The 27,484-nt window shown below is 42.7% G+C and overlaps 1 protein-coding gene across 4 annotated transcripts in view; it reads left to right on the plus strand.

Moving 5' to 3' along the window:
• Nucleotides 1–27,484, plus strand: part of ABCB1 (ATP binding cassette subfamily B member 1) — a 106,427-nt gene that overhangs the window by 69,750 nt on the left and 9,193 nt on the right. For 2 of the 4 annotated variants that reach the window (XM_060157179.1, XM_060157180.1), the window contains 7 exons: nucleotides 2,296–2,373; nucleotides 5,932–6,015; nucleotides 12,695–12,898; nucleotides 18,841–18,941; nucleotides 20,206–20,346; nucleotides 23,016–23,172; nucleotides 23,664–23,861. In XM_060157179.1, coding sequence (XP_060013162.1) covers nucleotides 2,296–2,373; nucleotides 5,932–6,015; nucleotides 12,695–12,898; nucleotides 18,841–18,941; nucleotides 20,206–20,346; nucleotides 23,016–23,172; nucleotides 23,664–23,861 — 963 coding nt within the window. Of the gene's footprint in view, nucleotides 1–2,295; nucleotides 2,374–5,931; nucleotides 6,016–12,694; nucleotides 12,899–14,383; nucleotides 14,484–18,840; nucleotides 18,942–20,205; nucleotides 20,347–23,015; nucleotides 23,173–23,663; nucleotides 23,862–27,484 lie in introns of those variants that run through there. The other 2 variants (XM_060157183.1, XM_060157181.1) reach the window with 2 other exon arrangements.

Here is a 27,484-nt window from a genome sequence, read left to right on the forward strand (position 1 = left end):
ATTTGACTGAGATGAAATTGCAAGGAATTAAGTGCTCTAAAAAGCTCAGCATGGTAAGACAGTGTGGGCTTTGGTGTTAGGCTAGGGTCGAGTATGAGTTACTCCAGTTGCTAATTTTGTGTCCTTGGGCAAGGAAGTAACTTAAACTGTGTAAGCCTCAGTTTCCTCATCTGTAAAATGGGGATAATGGTAGCTGATGCTTGATGATTAAAAGAGATGATAAGACTAAGTTCCTAGGTCTGTGTGAGGCCGTTGTAAACACAATCCCTTATTAAATGAATGAATGATTAGTCACATGTAATTTTTTAAGATAGAACTCTCAATAGGTCTCTTTATTTTACATGGTATAAGCATGTATTCATATTTTGAACAGACAGAACACTTTTCTGGACATGATAGGAGGTCCAAAGCTCTGGACTCTTGTTACTGAGTACTTGAAGTCTCTTTGGGGAATTTGATCATACTAGAATAAATGTGATACTCTAATTGTATGTGAGATTGCCTTACCAACTATTAATGCCATAGGCGTTGGGAGAAGGTAGAGATTGCTGAGGGTGCAATTGGTTAAGAAATTTGGAGGGAGGTAGGCTTTGAGCTGGAGATATGAATTGGTGAAGCAAAGGCAGTTAAAGTGGTACCTTTGTAACATAATGATGCTGAGAGAAACTGGAGCCTGGTTTGCTTGGCAAACCAAGGTGAAAACAAAGGCTCTGAATCCCAGGACCTCAGAAGTGCAGAGGTGGCACAGTGCCTAATGGTGATGTTAGAATGCCAACTCCTCATTTAGAAATACAAGGAAGGAGCTGACTGTGGGGTTAAATCCCAGGCTCTGGGTTCTCATTCTGGTTAAGATTCTTTTAGACGAAGATTCAGATTCCAACTCTGCCACCTTAGAACTGTAGCCTCCGGCAATTTACCAGCCTCTCTAAACCTCCATTTCTTCTGTAAAGTGGTGGTTATAGGTTTGTCCTGAGGACTTACAATGTTTGTGAAGTACTTAATGAAAGTTCTCAACAAGATAGCAACAGTAACATTCCTGTAGTGGGCAAGATAGTTCAGATTTCATTCAGTCTGATAGCAGAAACCTTCATCTGGTCATTTCCAAGTAAAGTTAATCATTTTGATAACTTCAGGCCTCAACTCAGTTAATCCAGGGTTTCTCCCTCTCCCCCTTCTCCCTGGATTGGTGTCTATTTTCGCAGAAGGGTTAGGCAGCATTACAGCACTGGGCAGAGGGTGGTGGTCTGTGCACCTCCCCTGCCCCCCTGCCTCACGTTGGTGACCCGAGGGGCTGGTGGCCCTCTGTTACATGGTCCAACCTGTCTTCCTTGGTCAGGAGCACGTGGAAGAGTGTTCTTTGCACGTGTTTCTTCCCTTGCTCTCCGTAACGTCCAACACACTAGGCTGTTATTAGGGCTTCTCCTCTTCTGATACATCATCCAGCCATTTCCGCTCAGCTTTCTGCAGGCCATTGTGTGGCAAGCCTCATCCGTAAACTGCCATTCCCCAGCGCTCCAGGTAGAAAGGGGAGCAATGCTTCCTTCTGGTCCTGTATCGCCAAACTCACTGGGATGAGGGTCTGTCCTCGTTCCTCCCCAGACAGGGCCCAGCATGGCCATACAATCACATCTTACTTTCTTCTTTCCCCAAACTCTCTTCTTTCCTCCCAGACACAGATTATATCCTTGGGGAAAGGGGAAGGGCAGTGCAGAAAATTCTCTCTCCGTAAGTCTTTCCAACTATTTTGCTGCTAGACTTTGGCTTTTTTTTTTAACTTGGAAACTAAGAATTTGATATCTTTGTTGTCTGTATCTTTTATGGCCGGGGTGGCTGTATATTCTTGTTTTCCCAGGTTGCACCTCGGGTCCTGGTGTACTTATGATACATCCCCCCTTCTCACGCTCAAAAATGTTCTGGTTTGGATGATACGTAATATAAACCCCCGGTTTAGAGTGCCTTCTGCCTTGGGAACAACTCCCCAGCTTCCTGAGTGACAGACCCTGTTTCACGGGGAGAAATAAGCGGGAGGGGGAACGGGGGACAGAGAAACCACGTCCTAATAAATCCCCGACGGGCCCACCTGGGAAGCGGCAGTGTCGATCCCGGCTCTGCCAGCAGTGCGGCTGCCCGCGCCGTAGTACACTGTCACCGAAAGAGAGCCACGCCTTGAAATCGGGCTTTCTGACTTTGTCTGGTGTCCTGCTTTAGCAGTGACACCTAGTCCCCCTCCTGCTGTGTCATCAGCGGCTGGGTCTCTGACAAGTCTTTTCCCTCGGGGCATGTTACTCTTCACAGGGCTACACGTTTGGCAAGGCCGGAGAGATCCTCACCAAGCGGCTCCGATACATGGTTTTCAGATCCATGCTGAGACAGGTATGTCTGTTGAGGGCTGTGCCTGGGATATGCAAAACGCCCCGCTGTGCCGTGTTGCGGGGAAGCAGTGGGGCGCCGTCCGGTTACTCAGAGCTCCTGTATTGATCTTCCCTCAATCGCATATCAGAGATGCTGCTGAACCGCCCACCGGGTCAGGCTCAGAGCCCTGCCCTGGGAGGTCTCCTCTGGGTGGGCGCAAGGACGGGGGTGCCCACGAGACAAATGGGAGTCTCCAGGGCAGATTCACCTCCAGCCTATGTCTCAGCAGCTGTAGGCAGAGTAGGTGGAAGCGATCTTCCATGCTTCTCATCCCTTTCCTCTCTTTCTTTCCGTCTTTCCCCTGGGAAACCCAGGATACTTGTGTTTCTTCCCACCAGGAAATGCCTCCTGTACCCTTTCTTTCCACAGATCAGAAGTCATCCCCATGGCCCATTCCCTGCTGCTCAGTTTCTTCGCTGGGGCTGGACTGGTAGATTAATTCCAGCCGCAGTGTTGCTAGCTGATAATGATTTAATGGAATGTCTCTCACACGTAACACCTTCAGAACCCTAAGGACAGACAGATGTGAATGTTTTTCTGGGGAAAGGGGGAAGGGGATTCTGGACATGTAACCCAGAGCAGCCCAGTTCAAAGGGGAAAGTTTCTTTAACAATCATGCAGATTTTGTCTGTGACTTTGTAACTTTCCATTTTAAACTCACTAATACTATGATGCTCCATCTGGATGCCCCGGATATGCTGGGCGTACTTGAACCGTGGCTGAGGAACACCACTTGGCTGTGTTGATGTCTAGATGACATTCACATTTTCCCAGCTGTCTTTCGTTCTTCAGTCCTTTCCTACTCCTACCCCGCCACTTAAAAAGAAGACATACTTATGGGGATTGCTAGCTTGTGACTGACAGAGCCAGGACTGAATCCAGTGAGTGAAAGAGCACTGTTTGGTCGAGGACCCTGTGTTAGGATTTTCGGTCAAACCATATGTATAAGTGACACTCGATTTAGACTCAAGGCTTTGGTCCAGGGCTAAATGCCCCATTGCCCCTACAGCCCCCAGGCCAACTCCTAGGTCCATTATTCTTTGGAAGCTGAGCTGCTGATTTGTGTAATGCCCTCTCCATACATTATTAAGTCCAGCCATCATGCATTAAGGGCCTTCTGCTGACAAGGCATAATACTAGGTATTGTAAGGCCTTCACATCAGAATGGTCTCTAGTACACGGAAGTTACATTTCAGTGGGGGAGGCACTTAAGCACTGAACAATTTTTAAAAGCAAACGGATACATACTATAAGAAATTATAATGCCGTGGTTATTTTCTTCATTATTTTTGGGGAAAATGATAGATACTGCTTTAATTGCAAATCACCCGTCGAGGTAACTTCTTAGGACCATAGTTATTCTTGTAACAGACATAAACTGGTACTTCAAACTCACAGTCTTTCTAGTATTTTTGTATTGAAAAGTGTAAGTGATTTTCCAAAGAAAATCCTATTTTATGTTGAATGCTAAATTTTATTTATTTATTTATTTTGCGGTACACGGGCCTCTCACTGTTGTGGCCTCTCCCGTTGCGGAGCACAGGCTCCGGACGCGCAGGCTCAGCGGCCATGGCTCACGGGCCCAGCCGCTCCGCGGCATGTGGGATCTTCCCGGACCGGGGCACGAACCCGCGTCCCCTGCATCGGCAGGCGGACTCTCAACCACTGCGCCACCAGGGAAGCCCTGAATGCTAAATTTTAATCTAGATTTCTTTTGTCGATTTTTTTTTTAAACCCAATTGGTTTATTCTGCCCTGAACCACAGTTATCTGTTGATTCGACTTCTCTGTGTGAATGTCTATTAAGCATTCCATACCTAATATTTCCAGAATTGAACTTCTGACTCTCCCCTCCCCACAAGGCTTGCTCCTTTCCTGGTCCTCCCGCATATCAGTAAACGGCACCTCCATTCTACCCATTGTGCAGGCTAATGACCTTGGAGTCGTCCTCGACTCTAGTTTGTTTAATATTACAACAGCCTCCTAACTGGTCCCGCTGCCTCCATCCTTATCCCAATCCAGTGGGTTCATCGCCCGAGAGCCAGAATCATTCTTCTAAGATAAAAAGTCAAATCACATCCCTCTGCCCCATACCTGCTGAAAGCTACCCATATTGGTCAGGGTAAAATCTGAACTCTTTTTCTTTTTAATGTTTATTTATTTATTTGCTGTATCAGGTATTAGTTGCGGTGCACGGGCTCTAGAGTACCCAGGCCCATTAGTTGAGGCACGGGCTTAGTTGTCCTGCAGCATGTGGGATCTCAGTTCCCTGACCAGGGATCGAACTGGCATCCCCTGCATTGCAAGACCGATTCTTAACCACTGGACCACCAGGGAAGTCCCTGGACTCTTTATTTTCTTTTTTACTGTCCGTGCCGTGCAGCTTATGGGATCTTAGTTCCCTGACCAGGGATTGAATCCGGGCCCTTAGCAGTGAAAGTGTGGAGTCCTAACCACTGGACTGCTAGGGAAGTCCCCAAATCTGGAATCTTTACAGTTACCTATAAGGTCACACACGATGTGGTCCCCACTACCTCTCAGACCTCATCTCCTGTAGTTTCGCCCCCTCTCCCATACACAGTCTACTCTATACCCATTGGTTCATTGCATGCGGGTATGAGAGGAGTGGGAGAGCCCAGTGAGGACAGAAGTCTGTCCAGAGGAAGAGCTGGCTTTACGCATTCCCACAGAGGTGCTTTTAAGACTGGTGGCAGGGCTTCCCTGGTGGCGCAGTGGTTGAGAGTCCGCCTGCCGATGCAGGGGACACGGGTTCGTGCCCCGGTCCGGGAGGATCCCACATGCCGCGGAGCGGCTGGGCCCGTGAGCCATGGCCGCTGAGCCTGCGCATCCGGAGCCTGTGCTCCGCAACGGGAGAGGCCACAACAGTGAGAGGCCCGCGTACCGCAAAAAAAAAAAAAAAAAAAAAAAAAAAAAGACTGGTGGCAGCCCTTACAGCTTTCTTGCTTGTATGTGAACAGATCAAATATGCCTTTTCCTCGGGGCCTTTGCACATGCTCTTTCTTCCTTGTCTCAGATATTCTCATCCTTCTCTTCATTCAAGTCTCTGCTCAAACGTCACCTGAAAGAGGACTTCTCTCTCCCCTTCCCAATCTATAAAATAGTGCCTTTCCTCACTTTTTTTTCCTTCCTACCCCAGTCTATTTTTCTTCCTATCATTTATTATCACCTGGCATGGTATATTTTTATCTGTGGTTTCCATCACTAGAATCTGGGCTTCATGAAATCAGCGACTTTGTCTTTTTTGTTCACTGTTGAATAGATCCAACACTTAAAAATTATGTTTGGAACAAAGTAGGCACTCAAAAAGTTGCTTTGACAAATGAAATGGTCTATTTATGACTTTGTCCCTTAAGTCCCTTTCTTGTCTATTCAGTATCAAATCCTGACTGCTTAATGTAGGAGGATAAGTGATAAATAAACCTGACCCCATCACTGCCCTCTGAGCTGAGGGTCTCAAACATCGGGCTTTAAGATAATGAAATCATTTTCTGTGTCACAGGATGTGAGCTGGTTTGACGACCCTAAAAACACCACGGGAGCCTTGACGACCAGGCTGGCCAATGATGCTGCTCAAGTTCAAGGGGTACTGACTGCCTCCTTTCTGCTGTGATTATCCTAATGGGCCATTTTGAATTTCAGCGTGAAACTAATTTTCTCCCTACAGTTAATTCTCATCATTAAGAAAATGTTCAAACTTTAACCTATGCTATATATCAAGTGCCTTATGGCAAAAAATGTTAACTATTTAAATATCATGTACTGTATAGTGTATAGATAGCTTATAAGCTTTGTTTTGTTATGTGCCATCTTATTCGTGCTATTAACAAAATACATGTGGAAGGATAATTATTTAGAAAAGGAAGTATTTATCATCATATCATGAAGGTTCAGTCTGTGTTAATGCTTTGCTAATCCCCAGAAAATTATAATAGCTACTGAAAAAAAGAATGTGTGTAGTTGCTGTAAGAATGTTAAGGGGCACTAAAGTTCAGAGGGGAGCAAAGAAAATCTTAAAAACGTTGAAAGAACAGATGAATGGATAAAGCAGATGTGGCACATATATACAATGGAATATTACTCAGCCATTAAAAGGAACAAAATTGAGTTATTTGTAGTGAGGTGGATGGACCTAGAGTCTGCCATACAGATTTGAAATAAGTCAGAAAGAGAAAATCAAATACCATATGCTCACGCATATATATGAAATTTTAAAAAGCGGTACTGATGAACCTAGTGGCAGGGCAGGCATAAAGACGCAGACGTAGAGAACGGACTTGAGGGCCTGGGCGTTGGGGAGGGGGAACGGTAAGCCGGGACGAAGTGAGAGAGTGGCATGGACATATGTACACTGCCAAATGTAAAATAGATAGCTAGTGGGAAGCAGCCGCATAGCACAGGGAGATCAGCTCGGTGCTTTGTGACCACCTAGAAGGGTGAGATAGGGAGGGTGGGAGGAAGACGCAAGAGGGAGGGGATATGGGGATATATGTATACGTATAGCTGATTCACTTTGTTGTACAGCAGGAACTAACACAACATTGTAAAGCATTTATACTCCAATAAAGATGTGAAGAAAGAAAAAGATTGAAAGAAATGCAAAGAGCATGAAAAAATTGAAACAAGGGTAGAAGGAACAACTTGCTCAGACTATAAAACTTAAAAGTCTGCTACTATGTGAATCTCTTTAAGGGATATAATTAGAAACTATTGAACCAGCAGATTTTGATTTGTGGATAAAGTGACAACTTCTCCTTTAACTACAACCGTTTATGACAAAAATCTACAGGATGATGTGGAATTTGGGGGGAAAAAAGCATGTGATCTCTGCCATGTCTTTCCCTCCCTTGAACCTTAGCAATCTTTAGCTTTTAATCTTTCTGTAAGAGTACTATGATTACATTTCTTATAACTAATATATGGGGCTTCTGTAAAAATAAATTAGGTTATGAATGTGGAAGCAGATACAGTTATAAAATCTCAATATAAACCTTGAGCATTGTTGCTTTAATACTTAAAGCAAACAAATCAACAGAAATTGAGGTTTAGCTCAAGCTGTGCAGAATCTAACAGAACAGAACATACACTGCCTGAAATAACTGGGAACTTCCTAAAAGAGACAACAGCCATGGCCTTCCTGAGCCCTTATGGGATGTCAGATTGTCATAAGAGCTGTGGAAGAAAATGGCAGCAGGATATGGTGTTAGGGGCTTGCTGGTTGTCAGGGAAGGAAGGCCGCAATCTCGATGATGCGGCAACATATTCAAGAAGCATGAAGGAGGGAAAGATGCCGGCCCTATAGATGTCTAGGGTGGCACATTCTGAACAGAAGGATCAACAAGTGCAAAGGCCCTGAGGTTGGAGCATTTATTTCTACAACTGTTCCCCAAACAGCAAGGAGGATAGTGTGGCTGGAATAAAATGAGTGAAAGGGAAAGTCATATAAGAGTTGAGATCAGCATCATATCTGAAATTATATGAGAAACCATTGTAGGATTTTGAATATAGGAGGGACATGATCTGAAAGTTTTTTTTTTTTTTGCGGTACGCGGGCCTCTCACTGTTGTGGCCTCTCCCGTTGTGGAGCACAGGCTCCGGACGCACAGGCTCAGCGGCCATGGTTCACAGGCCCAGCCACTCGGCGGCATGTGGGATCTTCCCAGACCGGGGCACGAAGCCGTGTCCCCTGCATCGGCAGGTGGACTCTCAACCACTGCGCCACCAGGGAAGCCCCATGATCTGAAATTTTTAAAGGCTGCTGTGTGAATAGGCTGAAGGGGTCAGGGAGAGGCAGGGAGTCTATTGCAATCATCCAGGGGAAGGGAAGATAGTGTTTTAGACTAGGAGACTCATAGTGAAAGTGATAACAAGAAATCAGATTCTGGGTATAGTTTGAAGGCACAGCCAAGGGAATTGGTTGGCTGGCTGAATGTGGTATGAGATATTAGAGAAAAGGGATTTAAAGATGACTCCAAAATTTTGGGCCTGCACAACTGAAGAAATGGAGTTGCTTTTTAATGAAACCGGGAAGCCTGTTGAAAGAGTTGTGTCTGGGACGTGTTGAGTTTGAGATGCCCACAGTAGACATCCAAGCAGAGATGTCCCGACAGCAGATGGATTTGCAAGTCTGGAGGTTAGCAAGGAAGTCTGGTCTGGAGAAACACATTTGGAGATTTTTCAGCACATGGGTGGCTTTTAAAGCCATGAGGCAGGAGGAGATAGCCAAGGAAGCGTGGGAGGCTAGAGAAGATGGCAAGGTCTGGGCCCTGAGCTCAGGGCTATGAGATGACCCAGCAAAGAAGAGCAAGCATAAGTGGCCAGTGAGGGAGAAGGGCAGTGTCCAAGAACAACATGAAGAGAGCATTTTAAGGAGGGAGCAGTCTAGGATCTCAACTACTGCTGATAAGCTTGTAAGACGAGCAAACATTGTACAATGCTGTAGCCAGCCACCCAGAGGTGCTTATGGTTTGAACAAGGACTGTTTCAGGGGTGCGATGGGAGCAAAAGCCTGATGGGATTGGGTTTACGAGAAAGATGGAAAGAGGATTAGGACACAGTTGGACAAATCATTACAGGATTTTCTGGTAAATGGGGCAGAGAAATGGGTTGGTAGGTGGAGGAGGACGTAAAGTATTACTCTATTTTATTTTTTATTTAAATTAGCATAAGAATCAACAAGCTTGGGGTTAATCCATTCGGCTAGCTCCCTGGGAGAGCCTTTCCTGGGGATGGTGATCACCGGGGACAAATTGTGTCCTGAAATTTCCTCAGTCATGAATTCCCTAGCTAAACTTTGCTGCCATAACTTTAGTATCCCTTTCACATAGACCTTGTCGTGTGCACTCACGTGCTTTCACCGACACACACGTCCCACATCCCATTTAGCACAGGGGGACACGTCCTGGAGGAAACACACTAATTCAGCCCCTTGCAGCCAGACCCTGAGCAGATGCTGTCTGGACACTGTGCACTGGCAGTCAGGCCTTCATAATTCCTCTAAGTCATGTCTTTCCTTTGTTTGTAAAATTAGTGCTCAGTCCTTCTCCTCTGCGGTGTTGTTCGTGAGGCCCTCGGCCACATCCAGGAACTCCATTCTGCTTAATTGCCTATCTGGGTCAGGTGTCTGCTTCTCGCTTGTTTCCTCCAACTCCCACTTTCATGGCCCCAGTAGCACGGATGACACCTGCACACCTTGTATGAGCCAGCCACTCTGAGTCAGAACTGTTCTCCAGAATGTAAAAGTGGCTAAAAAAGAGACCAGGGAAGAGGAGGCAATCAGATTGGGGAGCATCATTGGAACCAGGAAAGCCCAATATAGCTGTTACCACAAATTGGCTGAGAGAGGACAGGTGAATCCCCTTTATGGGACCAGCTGACCTGTTTATGATAGTGGATACATGTGTTTATGTATATACATTTATACATATATATCCACACATATATATACATACACACGTGTGTGTGTATCTATATCGTAGTAGGAAGTAGTGTAATTTTTATGTATATAAATATCTAAGCCAAGCAGTCCTGTCAAAGATCATTGCCACATAAAACAGGGTGAACTCAAGTCTTTGTGTATATAGTTAGTGATGATGCTTATCTAGGTTAAATTTTTTTCATATTTCACCATCAGTGAAACATTTTCTCTGATGTATTTTTGAGCAAGTAGCTTAATTCTGCTAACCGTAAATCAGAAGAAAATATATTTAAATATTTTGCTTATGAAATTGTGGGCTTTTAAATTTAATTTTCCTGTAAGGATTAGAATTCTGAGAAAATAGCAAATGAGAGCCATATAGAAGTCAAAAGCAGCTATGTATTAAAAAAAATTTTTTTCCCCCCTGGGAGAAGGTATTTGAGGGAAAGATGAAGTTAAATGTTCTTAATTTCAAAAGGAGTTTCAGGAAATAGGCTTTTTTTTTCCTCCAGTAAGCACACATATATTAAAATTGGACTTCAAGCCATACGATGGTGCTTTGAGGAGGAAATAAATAGCCAGAGAGGGGAAAACAGGGAAAGATGGGGAGAAAAATGAGTGGGAGAGCAAGTGTTACAAGTATGTGATAGCACAGTGGGATAAAGCCACTGTGAGGAGAGTCTTACTGGGTTTCAGGTATTAAAGCGTTTTGTCTTACCTTGCTTCACTCTTGGACTCTGGTTTTGGAGTATTACCTACTCTCATTCTTACTTTCAAAATGAAAATGACTTGGCTACTACTAATAATCCATGCTCTCCCGTGGAGCGTCCTAGAGACACCTTCTCTGTGTGAGGAATAGATGATGGGACAGTGAGTGTCAGTCTTTAAAGACTGGTAACCAGTGCAATGTCCCTGGAAGCATTAAATCACATTGAGCCAAGGGGCTTACTTTCCCTCCAGCTTAAGGTTCTAGGTCTTTTAGATCATCTTTCATGTACACTAAAGAAGAATTTGTCATCTATGATACATTTTACTTATTTCTGTGGCCTTGGCTACCATCCACAGGTGAACATTTATATCTGTGAAACCTTAGGTATTGGGGTAATTCGTCTGCCGTGAGCTTGGGGGAATGTTCTGAATGCTTCTCTCAGTCAGGTGCTGTGGGAAATGAATTCTGAGTAGGACTTGTACATACTGAGCACAGGAACAGTCTCGATGCTCCCTGTGCCACAGACTTACTCCAGGTTGGAATCTTGGACTCTGAGATTGAAAATGTGCAGATACAGAGAGCTGGCTTTGAAGGCCACTCTACTCTTTGACACCAGGTTTGTCTAAGCATCCCTTTATCATAAGCTCAGTGACTGCATCAAATAAAAATAAACGCTCTGTTATTTATGCTGTTTCTTTCAGCCCTGGTGCAGTTCCCTGGTATAGAATTTAATGTGTAGAGTTACTGGTAGTTTACTTTAACAGCATTTCCCCGTAATACTGGTTTGGTGTTTATATCAACATAGGTGTTGAATGATTTCAGAGGGTCGATATTGAGACACGGGGCTTGTAGAGAGTTCTGTCCTAAAAATTCAGAGCTGACAGAAGCTTTAGTTATTAATCAATGTACCTGCTCATTTTGGGGTTGGAAAGAATTTGTCCAAAGTCACAGAGGTGGCAGTGACCATTCTAGACTGTACTGCATCATAATCTTTCCCTGAGACTGGCCCCCCTCAGGCAGAGGACATTTGGGGAGTGGAAAAAACATGGGCCATTTCCAAAAAAGCAGATCCAGGGGCCAGGGTGGGAATTCGGAAAGGCCTGAGGGCATGGGGTGTTTCCAGGGTAAAGGAGAGAAGTATAGAGTAGTGGAGTGAATTGACTTTCTGTTTTGACTTCTGGCTTTTGAGTTGGAAATAACTGCATCCTCCTGAAAATCATGCTTCAGGCCCCCTCTGGCATATAAGCTGAAGGTTCTGATGCCTGCTTAATATTCTAAATTTAAATTCCATAACTTTCAGCTCTGTGGGGTTTTTTTGGTTTTTTTTTTGTGGTATGCGGGCCTGTCACCGCTGTGGCCTCTCCCGTTGCGGAGCACAGGCTCCGGACGCGCAGCCTCAGCGGCCATGGCTCACGGGCCCAGCTGCTCCGCGGCATGTGGGATCTTCCCAGACCGGGGCACGAACCCGCGTCCCCTGCATCGGCAGGTGGACTCTCAACCACTGCGCCACCAGGGAAGCCCAGCTCTGTGTATTTTTTCTAAACAGTATAAGCATCTGAAATAGGCCAAGAGATGTTGGGTTGGCCAAAAAGTTCATTCAGTTAGTGAATACATTGTTCAATAAAGTTCTTCGTGAAAATGAAAAATGTTTTTTATTTTTACTTAAAGCTGAACGAACTTTTTAGCCAACCCAGTGTTTGTATACCCTCGATGACAAATACTAGGCTTAAGTTATGGGTAGTTATGTATCTATCTAACACTGGAAATTTCCAACAGTCCCAGTTGAATATAACTGTCAGACTGTTTTATCCTGCTAATTTGCAGAGTTTGCATTAAGGATCACGGTGTCATCGTTCAATGAAAATTTTCTTGGTATTAAAAAATCAGATGAGAGAGAAATATGTAATTGAACTCTGAATGATTGATCTACTGTTAGTATTTATTCTGGAGTTGTGGAGATCCGCATTTTAGAAACCAAATAGACTTACAGGTAAACCTTTACTTTTTATCTCATAACCGAGGAGATGAGATTTTCACGAAGCGGAATTATCATAACCTTAAAAAAATATATATAAGCATGGATTTTAAAGATAATATGAAAGTGTCTCTCTGACAGTGTTTTTTTTGTTTGTTTTGCAGGCTATAGGTTCCAGGCTTGCTGTAATTACCCAGAATATAGCAAATCTTGGGACAGGCATTGTTATATCCTTAATCTATGGCTGGCAGTTAACACTTTTACTGTTAGCAATTGTACCCATCATTGCAGTAGCAGGAGTTATTGAAATGAAAATGCTGTCTGGACAAGCACTGAAAGATAAGAAAGAACTAGAAGATGCTGGGAAGGTGAGTCAGACGGAGTATAATTGCTGACCTAAGTAGAGTAAAATATTCTAATCAGTGTCGTTCTGTTACAAGTACTTCCTGAGCTCCAGGAATGTTTTTATAACCATTCCTCAGAGCGGTCTTATTTGACGCTTGTTCAGCGGTTGAAAACTGAAGAAAAGTAGCAAAACAAATTCTTAGACCCACAGACTGACAACTAATTTTGTCAGGCTTTTCTAGTTTCAGGCGATTATCTTCACACTCCTCCCTCCCTCTTTCTCTGGAGCAAGCAGAAATCCATTGCTTTATTGAGGAAAGGAGACCCATTTAATTACATATGAGGGGGGGAGATTAAAAAAAATGGGAAAGTCTTAAAGGTATTTATTCTATCTGGCTTAAAGTATTATCATTCTTTCCCTTTCATACACCTCCTCCCTTCATGTTATTTCTGTTTACCCTTACCCTAATACTTTTTTTTTGAGGGGCGGTGTTGTATACTTGTCTGTCTGTTGTTGTTGTTGATTTGCATTTGGCATCTCCCTTTATTTTTTAAAGAATTTTTACTTTACAGTGGCGTATCGTTGATTAACAACGTTGTGTCAGTTTCAGGTGTACCGCAAAGCGATTCAGTTATACATATACGTGTATCTTTTCTTTCTCAGGTTCTTTTCCCATTTAGGTTATTACAGAGTATTGAGCAGAGTTGTTTTGAACAAATGCTTATATGGCAATGGCTTTACTTCTCAGGGTGACCCTGTGAGATAGGTTCTATAATAGCTCCTTTTTCAGGTGAGGCTGTCACAGGCAGGTAATGCCACCAATGCCTTAGAGCTTGTGAGTTTAAGTTTCAGAGCCAGGATTCAAACCCAGACAGTCGTGCTGCCAAGTTGTGCCTCTGTTAAGAAACGAAGAGGTCTGCAGATGGCGGGACATAATCTGATATCATGTGATCTGTATCATTGTAGAAATGAGTGGTCAGAGCACCCCCAAAACTGGGGCTACCATCTAGGATAGGGATACATCTATCAGTGGACCCTTCAAGGTTCCCAAGAGTCAGGGCAGGGACCCAGGCAGATCCAGTGACCCAGGTGTCTGAGGTACTTTGCCTCTGAACCAGGCAGCTCACGGATAGGAGGATGGAGGGGGTCCTGGAGGTTGGTTATTACCACTCACACTTTGTCCTCCACCTCCCTGCCATCTCCTCAGACATTTTACCCTGTGTCTTTGGGATTCCTTCAGGAAACTCCTCTGGACCAGCTTTAGTGCTTCTCAGTGATTGTCAGTGAGGGAAAGACCTCACGTGAGGTTTCCCTTCAGGCCATCAGAGTCCCGGTTCTTAGGTTCAGCAGGATGGTGCTGGCCCCCAGGTGTCTGGAGTCCATCCTGTGACTAGTCACTTCATTTAATCCTGTACTTTGTTGGTTTCTCCCCTATGGTGTTGACTCTTCCTCTGATGAGAAGATGGAAAAAATGTGTATATAAAGAAAGTGCATTACTCTTTTATAGTGTCATTGTTTACTGAGATGTTCAGAATGTCCCAGAAGAGTCTTAGGTGGTTCGTAGGAAGAAGATGACCGATCGGAAGTTAATTCCCTGCAAACCACAGGTTGGCACCTTCGAAGTGGTGCGTCAGGTTTAAGAATCTGGGAGTTCTGTCAGAGGGGACAGGGGAAGGGGTGCAGACGGAAATAGATACATGTGAGTATGGCAGGTTTTCTGGGTAAAGGTTGCGGGTGAGGTGAATGTCCTGCTCCATTGGTGGTTCATGAGAGAGGAAACTGCAGGTAGGGAACGTGGAGGCTGCTGTACCAGCCGGTCCATGAAATAGTAAAAATCAACTCCCACCCGATCACCGTTCTCAGGTTACCGTTTATTGCCTGTTTATTGTATACCAGACATCCTGCTAAGAGCTCTACATGCATTACCTCATTTGACACTCTCCATAACCCTTTTGAATTATCCCTGTTAGGTAATAAAGCCCAAGGTTCAGAGAAGTCACACACAGCAGCCTAACTGATCTGTCGGCTTTCTATATTCCTCTTACAGAAGGCACACTCCTCTCTTACAAACACAAACAAAATCACGCTAACCTTTAACTCCTGCAGTGGCTTTTTTTTTTTCACACACACACACTGTATTTTATTTTTACAAGAGATAAATAAACTGACACCAAGCATTGTAAATGGATGACCACAACAAAAGCAACAATGATTGCAATTACCAAACACGAAACACTCTCATACTGTGTCATAATATTGACATTCAGTGCAGTCATCCTCCACGGTAACAGCTCCTTTACTTTGCAGTGAAAATTGATTTGTATATTTTTTGCCTCTGAGTCCTTGTGGGATTTTTTTATTATTATTCAAACAGAAAGTCACAAAAACTATAATCATCCTCATCAGTTCACTCAGTCCCGTGTAATTAATTTTTTTCATGTTGATCTTTTGTTAGCACTTTTATGAATTCATCAGTTTTCCAGTAGAGTTCTGAAAATGCTTATTCATTCAGTTCAGCAGTGTAGTCAGTTACCAGAAACCTGTACTTGTCAGAGTCTTTTCCTTGAATTCCTTGAAGATGAAACCCTTTTATAGGAACATTTTTGCGAAAGCATCAGAGTACACCCAGAACTGTCTGTAAATGACAAAAGACTTAAAAATGACCACGGTTAAAGATTTGATGTAAGTTCATAATAATGCAATTGAGAAGGAAATTTAGTTATTTCTGAGATACACATTTTCAAGTAATAACTAGAATTATGCCTTATAACATTATACCAGAACATATAAGATTTTTAGAAATTTCATGTAATGTCTGGAACATTTATATTAACATATTTCCATACAAATAACCCAAAGAAAGTTTAGTATGCGTTGTTTTTTTTGTTTTGTTTGTTTTTTTATACTGCAGGTTCTTATTAGTCATCAGTCTTATCCTCCAGGGGCTTCTGATCACACTTGCAATAAAATCAGCCCTTTAATCCTGGGCTATAAAACTCTGCATGACTCAGCCCCATGACTTCTCTGATCCTGTCTTGCACTAATGTTTCCCTCACCCACCCAACTCTGGCCTCATGGGCCTTCTTTCAGTTCCTAGAACACTCCAAGCTGGTTCCCTCTGATCTTCATATCTCAGAATTATTACTCTTCAGAGATGTCTTTCCTGGCACTTGAATTAATTCCTGATACTTCTCAGCACTTTCTTTCTTTCCTATTTCTTTATTGATTAATGGTCTGTCTTCCCTACTAAAATGGGGACCAGGACCATACTATCTATTGGTTTGCCCTTAGAGGGACAGAGCAGGCCCAGGATTCCAGAGCAGGATTGTGTGATGTCAGAGCCAGCTGATAACCTCTACCTTGCCTGTGATCTGTGTTCCATCGATTTGTCACATTATTATTGACGAATGAACATTTTTATAGAATAGATGCTTTTTCTTTTTAGAAATAGAAGCTGTAATCAGTTTATTTGAGGGTAGGAAGAGAAGTGTGAGTTTTTTCTAGAAATATATATGTATTTTTTCCTTTCTTAAAAAATTGTTTAGTACATGATGGTTTCTGAGGAAAACTCAGTGCTATTTCCTGTTCTTGAATTACAAGTTCTCTCTCTCGATAGTGGTTACTGAATCTCTATTTAAAAGTCTTGGAGGCCCCCCCCCAAAATATATAAAAATAAATAAAAAATAAAAGTCTTGGAGCAAATGAAGCTGCAAGAATGCAGAGTACTAATTAATCCTTTTCCTAATTGCTTCATCACGTGGCAAGATAAAGACAGTTGTTTAGTGATTATATTGTTTTACTGACTTTTCAAGGTCTGTAACTCATAAACTCTTTTATTGGGCTGTTCACTCTAAAAAGCAGTGACATTTACAAACCAATCACAAACAAAACAGACCTGCCTTAGAAGAATGTGCGCAGAAAATACTTCTTAAAATCATTACACTGAAATTTACAGTAAAGTCTGGTTTTCAGCAGACATTGTTATAGTTTGTTGAATTTTCTTACTGATGCAAAAAACCTCTTTGTTTGAAGCCTCATAATTGAAAATATTTCTACCATGGGTCTGAACAAGGATTGTCTTTGGGGGTTTGACTGGAGGTCAATTTTTTCCTCTAACTTTTTGCTTTCTGTACTTTTAGCATTTTCTAAAAAGAGTATATACTATTTTTATAATATGTAAAGAATTTTATAAAATATTTTGACATAAATTGAATCTGGACATTTTCCTGTATTGTTAGTAGCTTATGGTAAACATAGTACAATCTTCTTGGCCTGCTGGGTCAGAGTATAATATTTTTAACTTTATTTTTTAAATATCTTTTTGCTTTGAAGATTATGGTATTAATTTTTTTCTTCTAATATTTTTTGCATTAGTCTTTAAAACCAACAATGTCATATCAAATATCCACTATTATCTTTGAAGTTAGGTATTTGTGTAGGATTCAGTAAAGAATAAGTAAGATTTTGGGTTTGTGATTTTTTGTGTGTGTGCTGTAAATCACTCTCATGTAATTGAATGTGTGTGTATTAGAATCAGTTCCGACCAGTGTAGAGGCCAGAGAAAGGAAGAACGTGTTAAACAATAAGGATAATTTCTCTTACTGATTTATAATTTAGACTTACAATTCTAAAAATTATTTCTCTTGGAATTAGAGTTAAGAAGAACGTGTTAAACAATAAGGATAATTTCTCTTACTGATTTATAATTTAGACTTATAATTCTAAAAATTATTTCTCTTGGAATTAGAGTTAAGAGGGACTTCAGAGACCCTCTTGTCCATCCTACTCATTTTACAGATGAGGAGAACAAGATAGAAGGGCATTTCAGGGTCTCATGCTGATGCAGGCTGAAATCTCCTTTTGTACACTGATGTTTCTTGTATTTTCCATAGCTCTTTTACCCAGACTCCAAAAGGTGGTAAAGGATGTATTTGTCCTAGTCAAAGAGCCTTGTTGGAAGTTAAATTCAATTAAAATATAGATAGAAACTTTCTGGAAAACCAATTGATAATATGTGCTGTGTTCCTTAAAAAGTAGTTTATTCCCTTTGACCTAGTAATTTAACTTCTAAGAACTTCTCCTAAGAAAATAATTCAAAAAAAAATTCAAAAAAAAAAAAGAAAAGAATTCAATATGGACAAACGTTTATGTATGAAGATGTTTATCACAGCATTATTTTTCATAAGAATTGAAAGCTCTGTTCAGCAGTAAAGGACTGCTTAGCTGGCTGGGATAGTAAGTGGCCCTTTAAACATCCCGTTGTTAATGTATGTTTAATGACCTTTGAAACGTCTCTTTATGTGTTAAGGTAAAAAAGAAGGCTATGGAGCCAAACATAGAACTTGAGCCCAATTTTGTTAAACAGGTATAGTTTAGAAAATAACAACATGTAAGCTATTCTGTAAAATACACCAGTATGTAACTTTTCATTACCTTCCCTGTCTTTTCAATATTTTCCAAATATTCTTTAGTTGTCTCAAATGACAATTATACAGAGAAAGATATAAACATTATGTTTTATAGGTATTTTAATAATATTATAATTTAATGACATTATAATAACTTTTATATATATAATAATTATAAACTTAAAATGTGACCATCATAGAAGAAAGGGCACTGCAATGGAGATAAAATACGGAGTTCTTAGGTTAATTTTGCTACTGTAAAGCCATGTGGCTTTAGGTAAGGGCCTTCATCTGTTGAAGCTTCAGTTTCTCTTTCTGTAGAGGGGAGTTTGAATTAGCCCATCTTCCTTCCAGACCTAAATCTCGATTTGATAAGTCACTTGGTATCCTTTTCTATAGCAAAGACGCTCAGGAGTCATAATAAATATTATTTAATATGTAATATGTAAATAATACTTATTAATAAAGTTAATTTTATGAATCTCTTATATGGAATTCAAACTAATTGCCACTGTTGGCCTTGGTGCCTTTAGTAACGGGACAGTCTCTGTTACAGATTGCCACGGAAGCAATAGAAAACTTCCGAACTGTTGTTTCTTTGACTCGGGAGGAGAAGTTTGAATATATGTATGCCCTGAGTTTGCAGGTACCATACAGGTAATAACCACTGAAGAGTGGGAGGGGAGTATGGGAAGTTTTTCAATCACCAGATTTGTTTTCAGGAAGATTGCTTTGGCCAGAAGGTAGGCAACAAGTGGAGAGACTTCTAGAAGGGAACCAATTGGGAAGCAATTATAATTAATCCAAGAGAGGAATCACAAGACCTGACCTAAGGCAGGGACATCTCTGAGGCAGAGCCTGTAAGAGCAGATAACTGAGGGGAGGGGAGGGGAGGGAGAGAGAATGTTGAGAATGACTCTGATGCTAGCTACATTTGCATGACGATGCTATTATATGTTCCCACTGGGAATGAGTTTTTTGTGGAACACGAAATTTGAGGTATCTGTGGAGCCTGAGGGGGTGGTCTTCCTGGGTACACCCTTCCTTCTTCTCTTTACCCTTCTCTCGTGCAGACCTTCTGTTCTTCCTTTAATGAACTCACAGTGAGAGCTCTAAAAAGTGATGTGAACATAAGCAAGCCATCCTCTCTGAGTCTCCTTTCTTCTTTTATCAGTGGGTTTTCAAAGTTTTCAAAATGAGAGTAGAGTCTTTTTTTATGAAAAAAATTCACTTGAAATCCCAATATATGAAACAGATAAAAGCAGAAGTTGATCTGATTAAAGCAGGAGTAGGCAACCCACTCACCAGCCTCTCGCACCTCCACATCGCCCAGTTCCATGTGGATCAGAGAATCCACGTGTTAACTCCTTTGCAGAGCCTTCTCTAACTCCCCTAGAGGCTTAGTGCTTCTCCTTTCTTCCTTTAACACATGATTCATAAGGTACTTCCATTGCATAAATAACAATCCAACTTGACTCCTGGGTCCCCAAGGGCAAGAACATGCCTGGTTCCTTTCTGTTGGCCCTTCATGGTCCCTCGAGCTTGTGGTTTTGGGTCAAAGTGTGTTGAACGAATGTTTACTGTAGAGTACGTACGTATTATATGTCCATGGGTGGGGGAAAGGGAAGGAATTTATTAATCCCTAACAAACTCTTCTTGTTGTCTTTGGCTTATTTTAACTTGACCTTAATGCTTTGAGGTGTGGTTACTTCTCCATTAAAGATGAAGACACTGAGGTTCAGAGACAAGGTATTTTCCTAAATTCTCACAAGTGGTGATGTGAGGACCGAACTTAGTGTTTTGGAGACGAAACCCATTTTTGTCTGCTACACCTTCATACCCCACTGCTAACCCATGAAAGGTTACGTTGTAAGGACTGAGAATTGAAAGTCAAGTAAGTTTCAGAATGCCTTCTTTTCAGAAACTCTTTGAGGAAAGCACACATCTTTGGAATCACGTTTTCCATCACCCAGGCAATGATGTATTTTTCTTACGCTGGCTGTTTCCGTTTTGGCGCCTACCTGGTGGCACATGGCATCATAGACTTTCAGGATGTTCTCTTGTAAGTATGGGGGTCGTCTTTACAGTTAACTCTAGGAATCAAACCAAGGCGCACATTTCATGCCTGGATAGAAAAGCTTACTGTGAAGCTTCATGAAGAGATTTTGGTGATTCAGAAGATGGCATTTTGCCTCTGAGTCTCCGTGTATTATCCTGGAAGCATCTCATTTCATTTGGGGAATCAGTGTCTGCCCTTCTCCCCGATGCTGACTCACACATTTGACCTTCTTGAATCCATGGCTAGCTGGGGTGGTGATTCAATGAGGAGTTTCCAGAAGGCCTGGGTGTTTTGGGAAGAAGCCTAACCCAGGGCCAAGTACCTGGTTCCTTTGAAAGGATTCTAAACAGGGCGGCCAAAGAATGAGTGTGGAGCACTGAGTTCTGAGAGCCCCGGAAGATTCCAGGATAAATTTGCTTTCTTTCATAAGAGAAAAGCAGTTAGAAGGTAAGAGCTGGAGAAATGCAGAAATGACAAAGGAAGCTCGATTGGAGTATCTGCCCCATCACTGTGAATGCAGACAGTTGTACCTCAGTCAGGAGAAGAGAGACCTGGGCTTAACTAATATTTCTAAAATACTAAAATATGCAGTTTGGTAGTGAAAAACACGTGTAATTTTTCCGAGTGTCTAGGCTTGGTGGTGGCTGAGCTGCCCTTTGATACCATACCATAATTAGTGGTGATACACTTTTACATTTAAAGCAGCATCATCGAAGCCTGGGAATATGTGTTAGTGTAATATTTCCATCCTATTTAGACATTGACTTGTGCGTGCATGACAGTTTTCTCAGGATGACTCCAACAGAAGATTGAAAATTTCCACTCCACATCTTTCTGATCATTGATATGCAGGTGCTATTTATAACTATAACCAAAAGATCAAAACCAGGCACCATTGGCATTGGTGCTTTGATGAGATAATTATCTGATATATCGCTTTACTCTGAGGTCAAGGTATTCAATTGATGGAAATTGCTGACTCTTGGACTTTCAGATTCGGAAAATCCATCTTCCAAGTAAGGAATAGGGGAGACCTGGCTGAAGAGCAGTCCATTTTAAACAGATTCCACAGGTCTAAATGATAACAAGACCAAGATGAACATCTGTGTGATTTATTTAGAGCTATTAAAAAGAAAAAAACACTGTGTGCTACATTAACTCAGGAATAGAGTGCAAAGGAATGGACCTGATGGACTCATGGCATTATTCTGGGAGATTCCTAATATTATACTCACTGTTTAAAAAGGCTTTTTTTTTTTTTTTTTTTTTTTTTTTTGCGGTATGCGGGCCTCTCACTGCGTGGCCTCTCCCGTTGCGGAGCACAGGCTCCGGACGCGCAGGCTCGGCGGCCATGGCTCACGGGCCCAGCCGCTCCGCGGCATGTGGGATCCTCCCGGACCAGGGCACGAACCCATGTCCCCTGCATCGGCAGGCGGACTCTCAGCCACTGCACTACCAGGGAAGCCCTAAAAAGGCATTTTGATAAACGTGTCCAGAGAAGGGCGGCTGAAATGTTGAAAATGAAGGGACTTACCAAAGATGCAAAGGGTTTTGAAAATAATATTCCAGTACTTTGAAGGGATGTATTATGCAAAAGGATGTACGTTTTTCTTGGTTTGAAAAGGAACTTTTTAACAATAGACTTCCTCAATCAAACTTCCTCCGTCCTAAAACCAAGGATGGAAGCTAGCTTAGGGGATGTGCCCTGGCACAAGCATTGAGAGCTGGACTTGACATTCTGTGAAGTCCTTCCCAACTTTAAGCTGCTATGACTCCCATGTCATAGATTAAGAACGCCGATGCAGGGAATTCCCTGGCGGCCCAGTGGTTAGGAGCTGGCGCTTTCAGTGTAGTGGCCTGGGTTCGATCCCTGGTGGGGGAACTAAGAAGCTGCAAGGCGTGGGGCGTGGCCAAAAAAAAAAGAATGTCGATGCGTCTTGCAAGCAGCATGATAGCTGGCTCTTTAAGGAACTCTCTGCGGTACAGTTCACAGGTTTTCTAAGAATCTGATGTAATCCAGCAGAACGCCTATATCCGTTATTGACTGCCACAAATAACGCTGCATGACAACCACCCACTATCCCCCAGTGACACACGATAATAAACATTTATTTTTGCCCTTAAGTTTGGGGGTTAGCTGGGCAGTTCTGCTGATCTGGGCATAGTGGATCTCAGCTGGGCTCGCTCTTGTGTGCAATGGGTAACAGGCCGGTTGGCTGGGGCCCACGGCACTCTTCTGTCTGTGCCTTGTCCTCCAGCAGCTAGGTGGGCTTGTGGTAGTGGCGGGGAGAGAGAGAAACATGCACGGCCCCCTGAGTCATAGGCTTGGACCTGGCAACAGTCACTTCCCCCACATCCTGTTGGCTAAAGCAAATTCCAAGGCCAACCCAGATTCAAAGGGTAGGAAAACAAATTCTCCTTCTTCAGTGGAGGAGCTGCAAAGTCACTTACAAGAAGGTGAGGACACAGAGAGAGATGAAACATGGGGTCAATTTACAATCAGTCAGTTACACCGATATGAACTTATAAGGAAAAGTGTTTGGTTTTTTTTTTTGAAACTTTTTGACTAACGTGTTGTGACTGTTTGAGACAGTGCTCTCTGGGTGTCGGAGTGTCACCTTTCTAGCATTGCAGTCCTAACTCTTTGCACATTTTGCCTTTGTCGTTGGCAGAGTGTTCTCAGCCATTGTCTTTGGCGCGATGGCTGTGGGTCAGGTCAGTTCATTTGCTCCTGACTATTCCAAGGCCAAAGTGTCAGCAGCCCACGTCATCATGATCATTGAAAAAGCCCCTGTGATCGACAGCTACAGCACGGAAGGCCTAAAGCCGGTCAGTTTGATGTTTTGATTATGTGATCTGCTCCTAACTGATGAATTTTAGTATTCTAAGTGGAAGTTTAATAAAATCTGTGCTTTTTTTATTTGGTGGTAATAAAATGAAAGTTTCTCTGTCCTTTTAGTTCCTTTTAGTAAATGCTGATAATACAAGTTAACGTCTAGTACTTTTGTAGAACAAAGCCACACGGATGTAGAAATACTGCCCATTTTATACACAAATCCTGCTAATCAGGTTTTATTATATGTAGGTGACCCTATTCTTGGGGAACAGATTTGAGTTTTCACATTTGTATTGTGTGAATGAGACATGCTATGAAAACACTGACCCTTTTAGATCTTATGTATTACATTTTAGCAGTTACAAACGAAGCCTGACTGTAGTACAAGTTCACTACCTTCTGATACCTCGCGGTAGAGAGGGTTGGCTATTGTGAATTTTCAGGATTGCAGCAATCAAATTTACTGTTATTGTTCTGATTTTAGAATACAGTGGAAGGAAATGTGACATTTAATGAAGTCGTGTTCAACTATCCCACTCGACCAGACATCCCAGTGCTTCAGGGGCTGAGCCTCGAGGTGAAGAAGGGCCAGACGCTGGCCCTGGTGGGCAGCAGCGGCTGTGGGAAGAGCACGGTGGTCCAGCTCCTGGAGCGGTTCTACGACCCCTTGGCTGGAACAGTGGTGAGCACACTTTTTTTTCTTCTTTTTAAAAAAAATTTATTGGAGTAGAGTTGATTTACAGTATTGTAAATCACTCAGCAAAGTGATTCAGTTATATATATATACATATATCCATTCATTTTCAGATTCTTTACCTGTATAGGTTATTACAGAATACTGAGTAGAGTTCCCTATACTATAGGGAGCATATGCAGTAGGTCCTTGTTGGTTATCTATTTTATATGTAGTAGTGTGTGTGTATGTTAATCCCGGGCTCATAATTTATTCCTCCCTGCCATGTTTCCCCTTTGGTAACCCTAAGTTTGCTTTCTATGTCTGTGAGTCTATTTCTGTTTTGTAAATAAGTTCATTTGTATTATTTTTTGAGATTGCACATATAAGTGATATTATATGATATTTGTCTTTCTCTGTCTGACTTCACTTAGTGTCATAATCTCTAGGTCTGAGCACACTTTCTTATTTAGCTCATTTCAATTTTTTCATCTTCTAAATGCCTAGATGTATTTTTTTTCAGTTTTTTTTTTTTTGATGTGGACTCTTTTCAAAGTCTTTATTGAATTCGTTGCAATATTACCTCTGTTCCATGCTTTGGCCTTTTGGCCGTGTGGCATGTGGGATCCCAGCTCCCCGACCAGGGATCGAACCCGCACTGGAAGGCAAGGTGTCAACCACTGGACTGCCAGGGAAACCCCTGCCTAGATGTATTTAATTCTCAACTATAAGCCGTGGCTTTACAAACTTTTAAACAGTAGTCCCACTTAAAGTCTGACATCCTAGATATAGTCTCCAAGCTGTGTCCACTGCCCCAGCCAACTTGTCCAGCCTTTCCCTCAACCCTGCTACTCTACCTTCCTCTGCAAGCAGCCTTTTTACCAGCCATCCCCCTTCCCTTGGTTAGGTCTCAGTTTACATGAGCAGATGCAGGAAAAAAAGCCAGAAAGACAGAGGAGGGGTGCTGAGAGAGACTAGTAAGATGGAAGCCAGGGATGGGAAGGGTTTCAACAAGGAGAAGGTAGTCGGCACTGACAAATGCCGTGGAGAGATGGGGTAAGACGGAGACTGAAAACACATGGGAGGATTTGGCAATGAATGGGCTGCTTCTGACATTTCACAGTCTTCTCAGTGAAGTGATGGTGGTAGGAAACAGTTGAGCATGGCTGAGGTGTGGTCAGGAGGGGAAATGGAGACTGAGCGAAGTGTAGACTAGCTAGAAGATCAAAGGAGAAGGAAAGGAAAATAAGAGTGGAGAGGCAGAGCCCAGGGAAGATGTTTAGCATGGGGAATCTTGAACATTTCTATGGCTGAGGATGAGATAAAACCATTGATGGAGAGAGGGAATTCAAACATCTTCTAAGGAAAAAGAAAAAAAGCGAGATCAACAAATTTGGGAAACAGATAAAGAACATAGAGGGATTCTCCTTTGTTTCCTGAACTAAAAGAGTAAGTGAAGGGTCAGATTTATTCATGCAACATTCAATAAACTGTCAGTGAGTTCGTGTCAGGGACTGTCTTAGGTACTGGGAATGACATAGGAGTCTTGAAGGGAGTAGTGACATTTTATTAATGTTATGATTTTTTTGGCCGTGCTGCACAGCTTGTGGGATCTTAGTTCCCCAACCAGGGATTGAACCCGGGCCATGGCAGTGAAAGCGCGAAGTCCTAACCACCGGACCGCCAGGGAACTCCTGGGAGTAGTGGATTTTTTTTTTTTTTTTTTTTGCGGTACGCGGGCCTCTCACTGTTGCGGCCTCTCCCCTTGCGGAGCACAGGCTCCGGACGCGCAGGCTCAGCGGCCATGGCTCACGGGCCCAGCCGCTCCGCGGCATGTGGGATCTTCCCAGACCGCGGCAGGACCCCGTGTCCCCTGCATCGGCAGGCGGACTCTCAACCACTGCGCCACCAGGGAAGCCCGAGTAGTGGATTTTTAAATGACTATAATGGGGACTAGGAAAAGAATCAAACTATGTAGGAATGGAATTCAGAGGAAAACATTTTTATTATGTAGGCACTGAGTTACTGGTCAAACTCAGAGGTGATATTCAAAATATTCAACAACTGGAATGGGCCTGGGCACTGTCCATCCAGGATGGACACCTACTTTGGATAGTCAGACCGATGCTTGCCAGCTCTATATGGGCCCCACTTGCATTAATGATTGATGTGAAAATAGAATTTTCATCCTGTAGGCCAGGGCCCTTTTCACTTCCCCACAGTAGTCACAGTTATCATAAATATTTCTTATTGTATTCACAAACAGTTATGCCTTTACTCAGTCCATTCTTTGACAGTTGTGGAAACTTTGTTCCTCAAGCTTTGTTCCTTATTCATACTACCTTGTTTTATATCTTCTGTGAATTCTGACTTCATGCTTCAATTTTGTGGTTAAAGTTTGGGCAGAGAACTCTCAATGAAAACCTTGCTGACACAGGAAGCAATCAGAGGAGGAAATTTTAGCTCTCAGACACTGATCGTGGTCCTTAAGAGACATTTCTTAAGCAGTGTGTTAAATGTTGAGCTCTAATGAGTTACAGGGGATGGTGTCTGTCCTCAAAGATCTCAACTGAAGAGATGGGACATATCCTTCCATGAGTTCATTAAAGAAGATAGGCCTAGAGCTAGTTCTTAAGGGATAATTAGAGCTGGTTGCGTAAAGCTGTAAGGGTGAGCAATCAAGGCATCGTTCGATGAAAGAGATGACGTGAGCTGTGGCTGATGACTGATTTGTTCCCAGTGCGGCATATAGGCCAGTTTGGCTGAAATAGCAGAGTTAATTAGAGTCATGGTTCTCAAACTTTTTTGATGATAACCCACCTAGGAAAGACCAAAAGAATTCCCCCCCACCACCCTTACCACACTCACAGTCACTGTAGTGGGAAAAAACACTTGGCGTTAATAGTGTTGGAGTTGAAAACAACAATGGTAAACATACGTGCAGTAAGTAGACAAGAAGAAAGTAAAGAAATGAATGATTATTCTCCGTGTTCATAAGCACAAGGGGAGCGAAATTTAAAACATGGACCGTATCAGTTACGGTTCAGTGTAGGAAACAGAAGCTGCTCTAGGTATTTCACGGAGATACATATTCAGTAAGGGGCATTCGGTGCTCACAGAATCACCGGAAGGGCTGGAAGAGTGGAAGTAAAAGTCAAAGTCAGCACTCCCAACATTCAAATCACAGCATCTCAGCTGGAGTCCTGTGGCCAGGAGGTTGTAGGAAATGATGCCAGTGTCACAGCTGCTCCAAACCTGAAGACACAAGACCAGTGTCTGGGTGTTGTAAAAACTCCCGTCTGCCAAAACACAGGTGTTAGTTTACCACGGCCTCTGTCTCCCAGATTTTGCACACTGCATCTCACCGGTAGAACCTCAGTTACTTCTAGAACCAGGAGCGAGCCTGGGAAACAGTTATTAGTCCTCCACTCCCTTGATATGTGGAAGGACAGACACAGAAGAATATGGAAGTGAATGCTGAGTGTATAGGACAGTAACCATCTCAAGACAACACCGATCATGCCCTGAAAACAAAGTGTCCTCTTCCATTGCAGGGAGTACGGTGATCTGCTCCTGTGCATTTACACTAGAGCTTCGAAATACTGCCAAGTGCTGCACGGCAGGCAGACCTC

The sequence above is a fragment of the Lagenorhynchus albirostris genome, chromosome 8 (genome assembly GCF_949774975.1).
Source record: "Lagenorhynchus albirostris chromosome 8, mLagAlb1.1, whole genome shotgun sequence".
NCBI lineage: Eukaryota > Metazoa > Chordata > Mammalia > Artiodactyla > Delphinidae > Lagenorhynchus > Lagenorhynchus albirostris.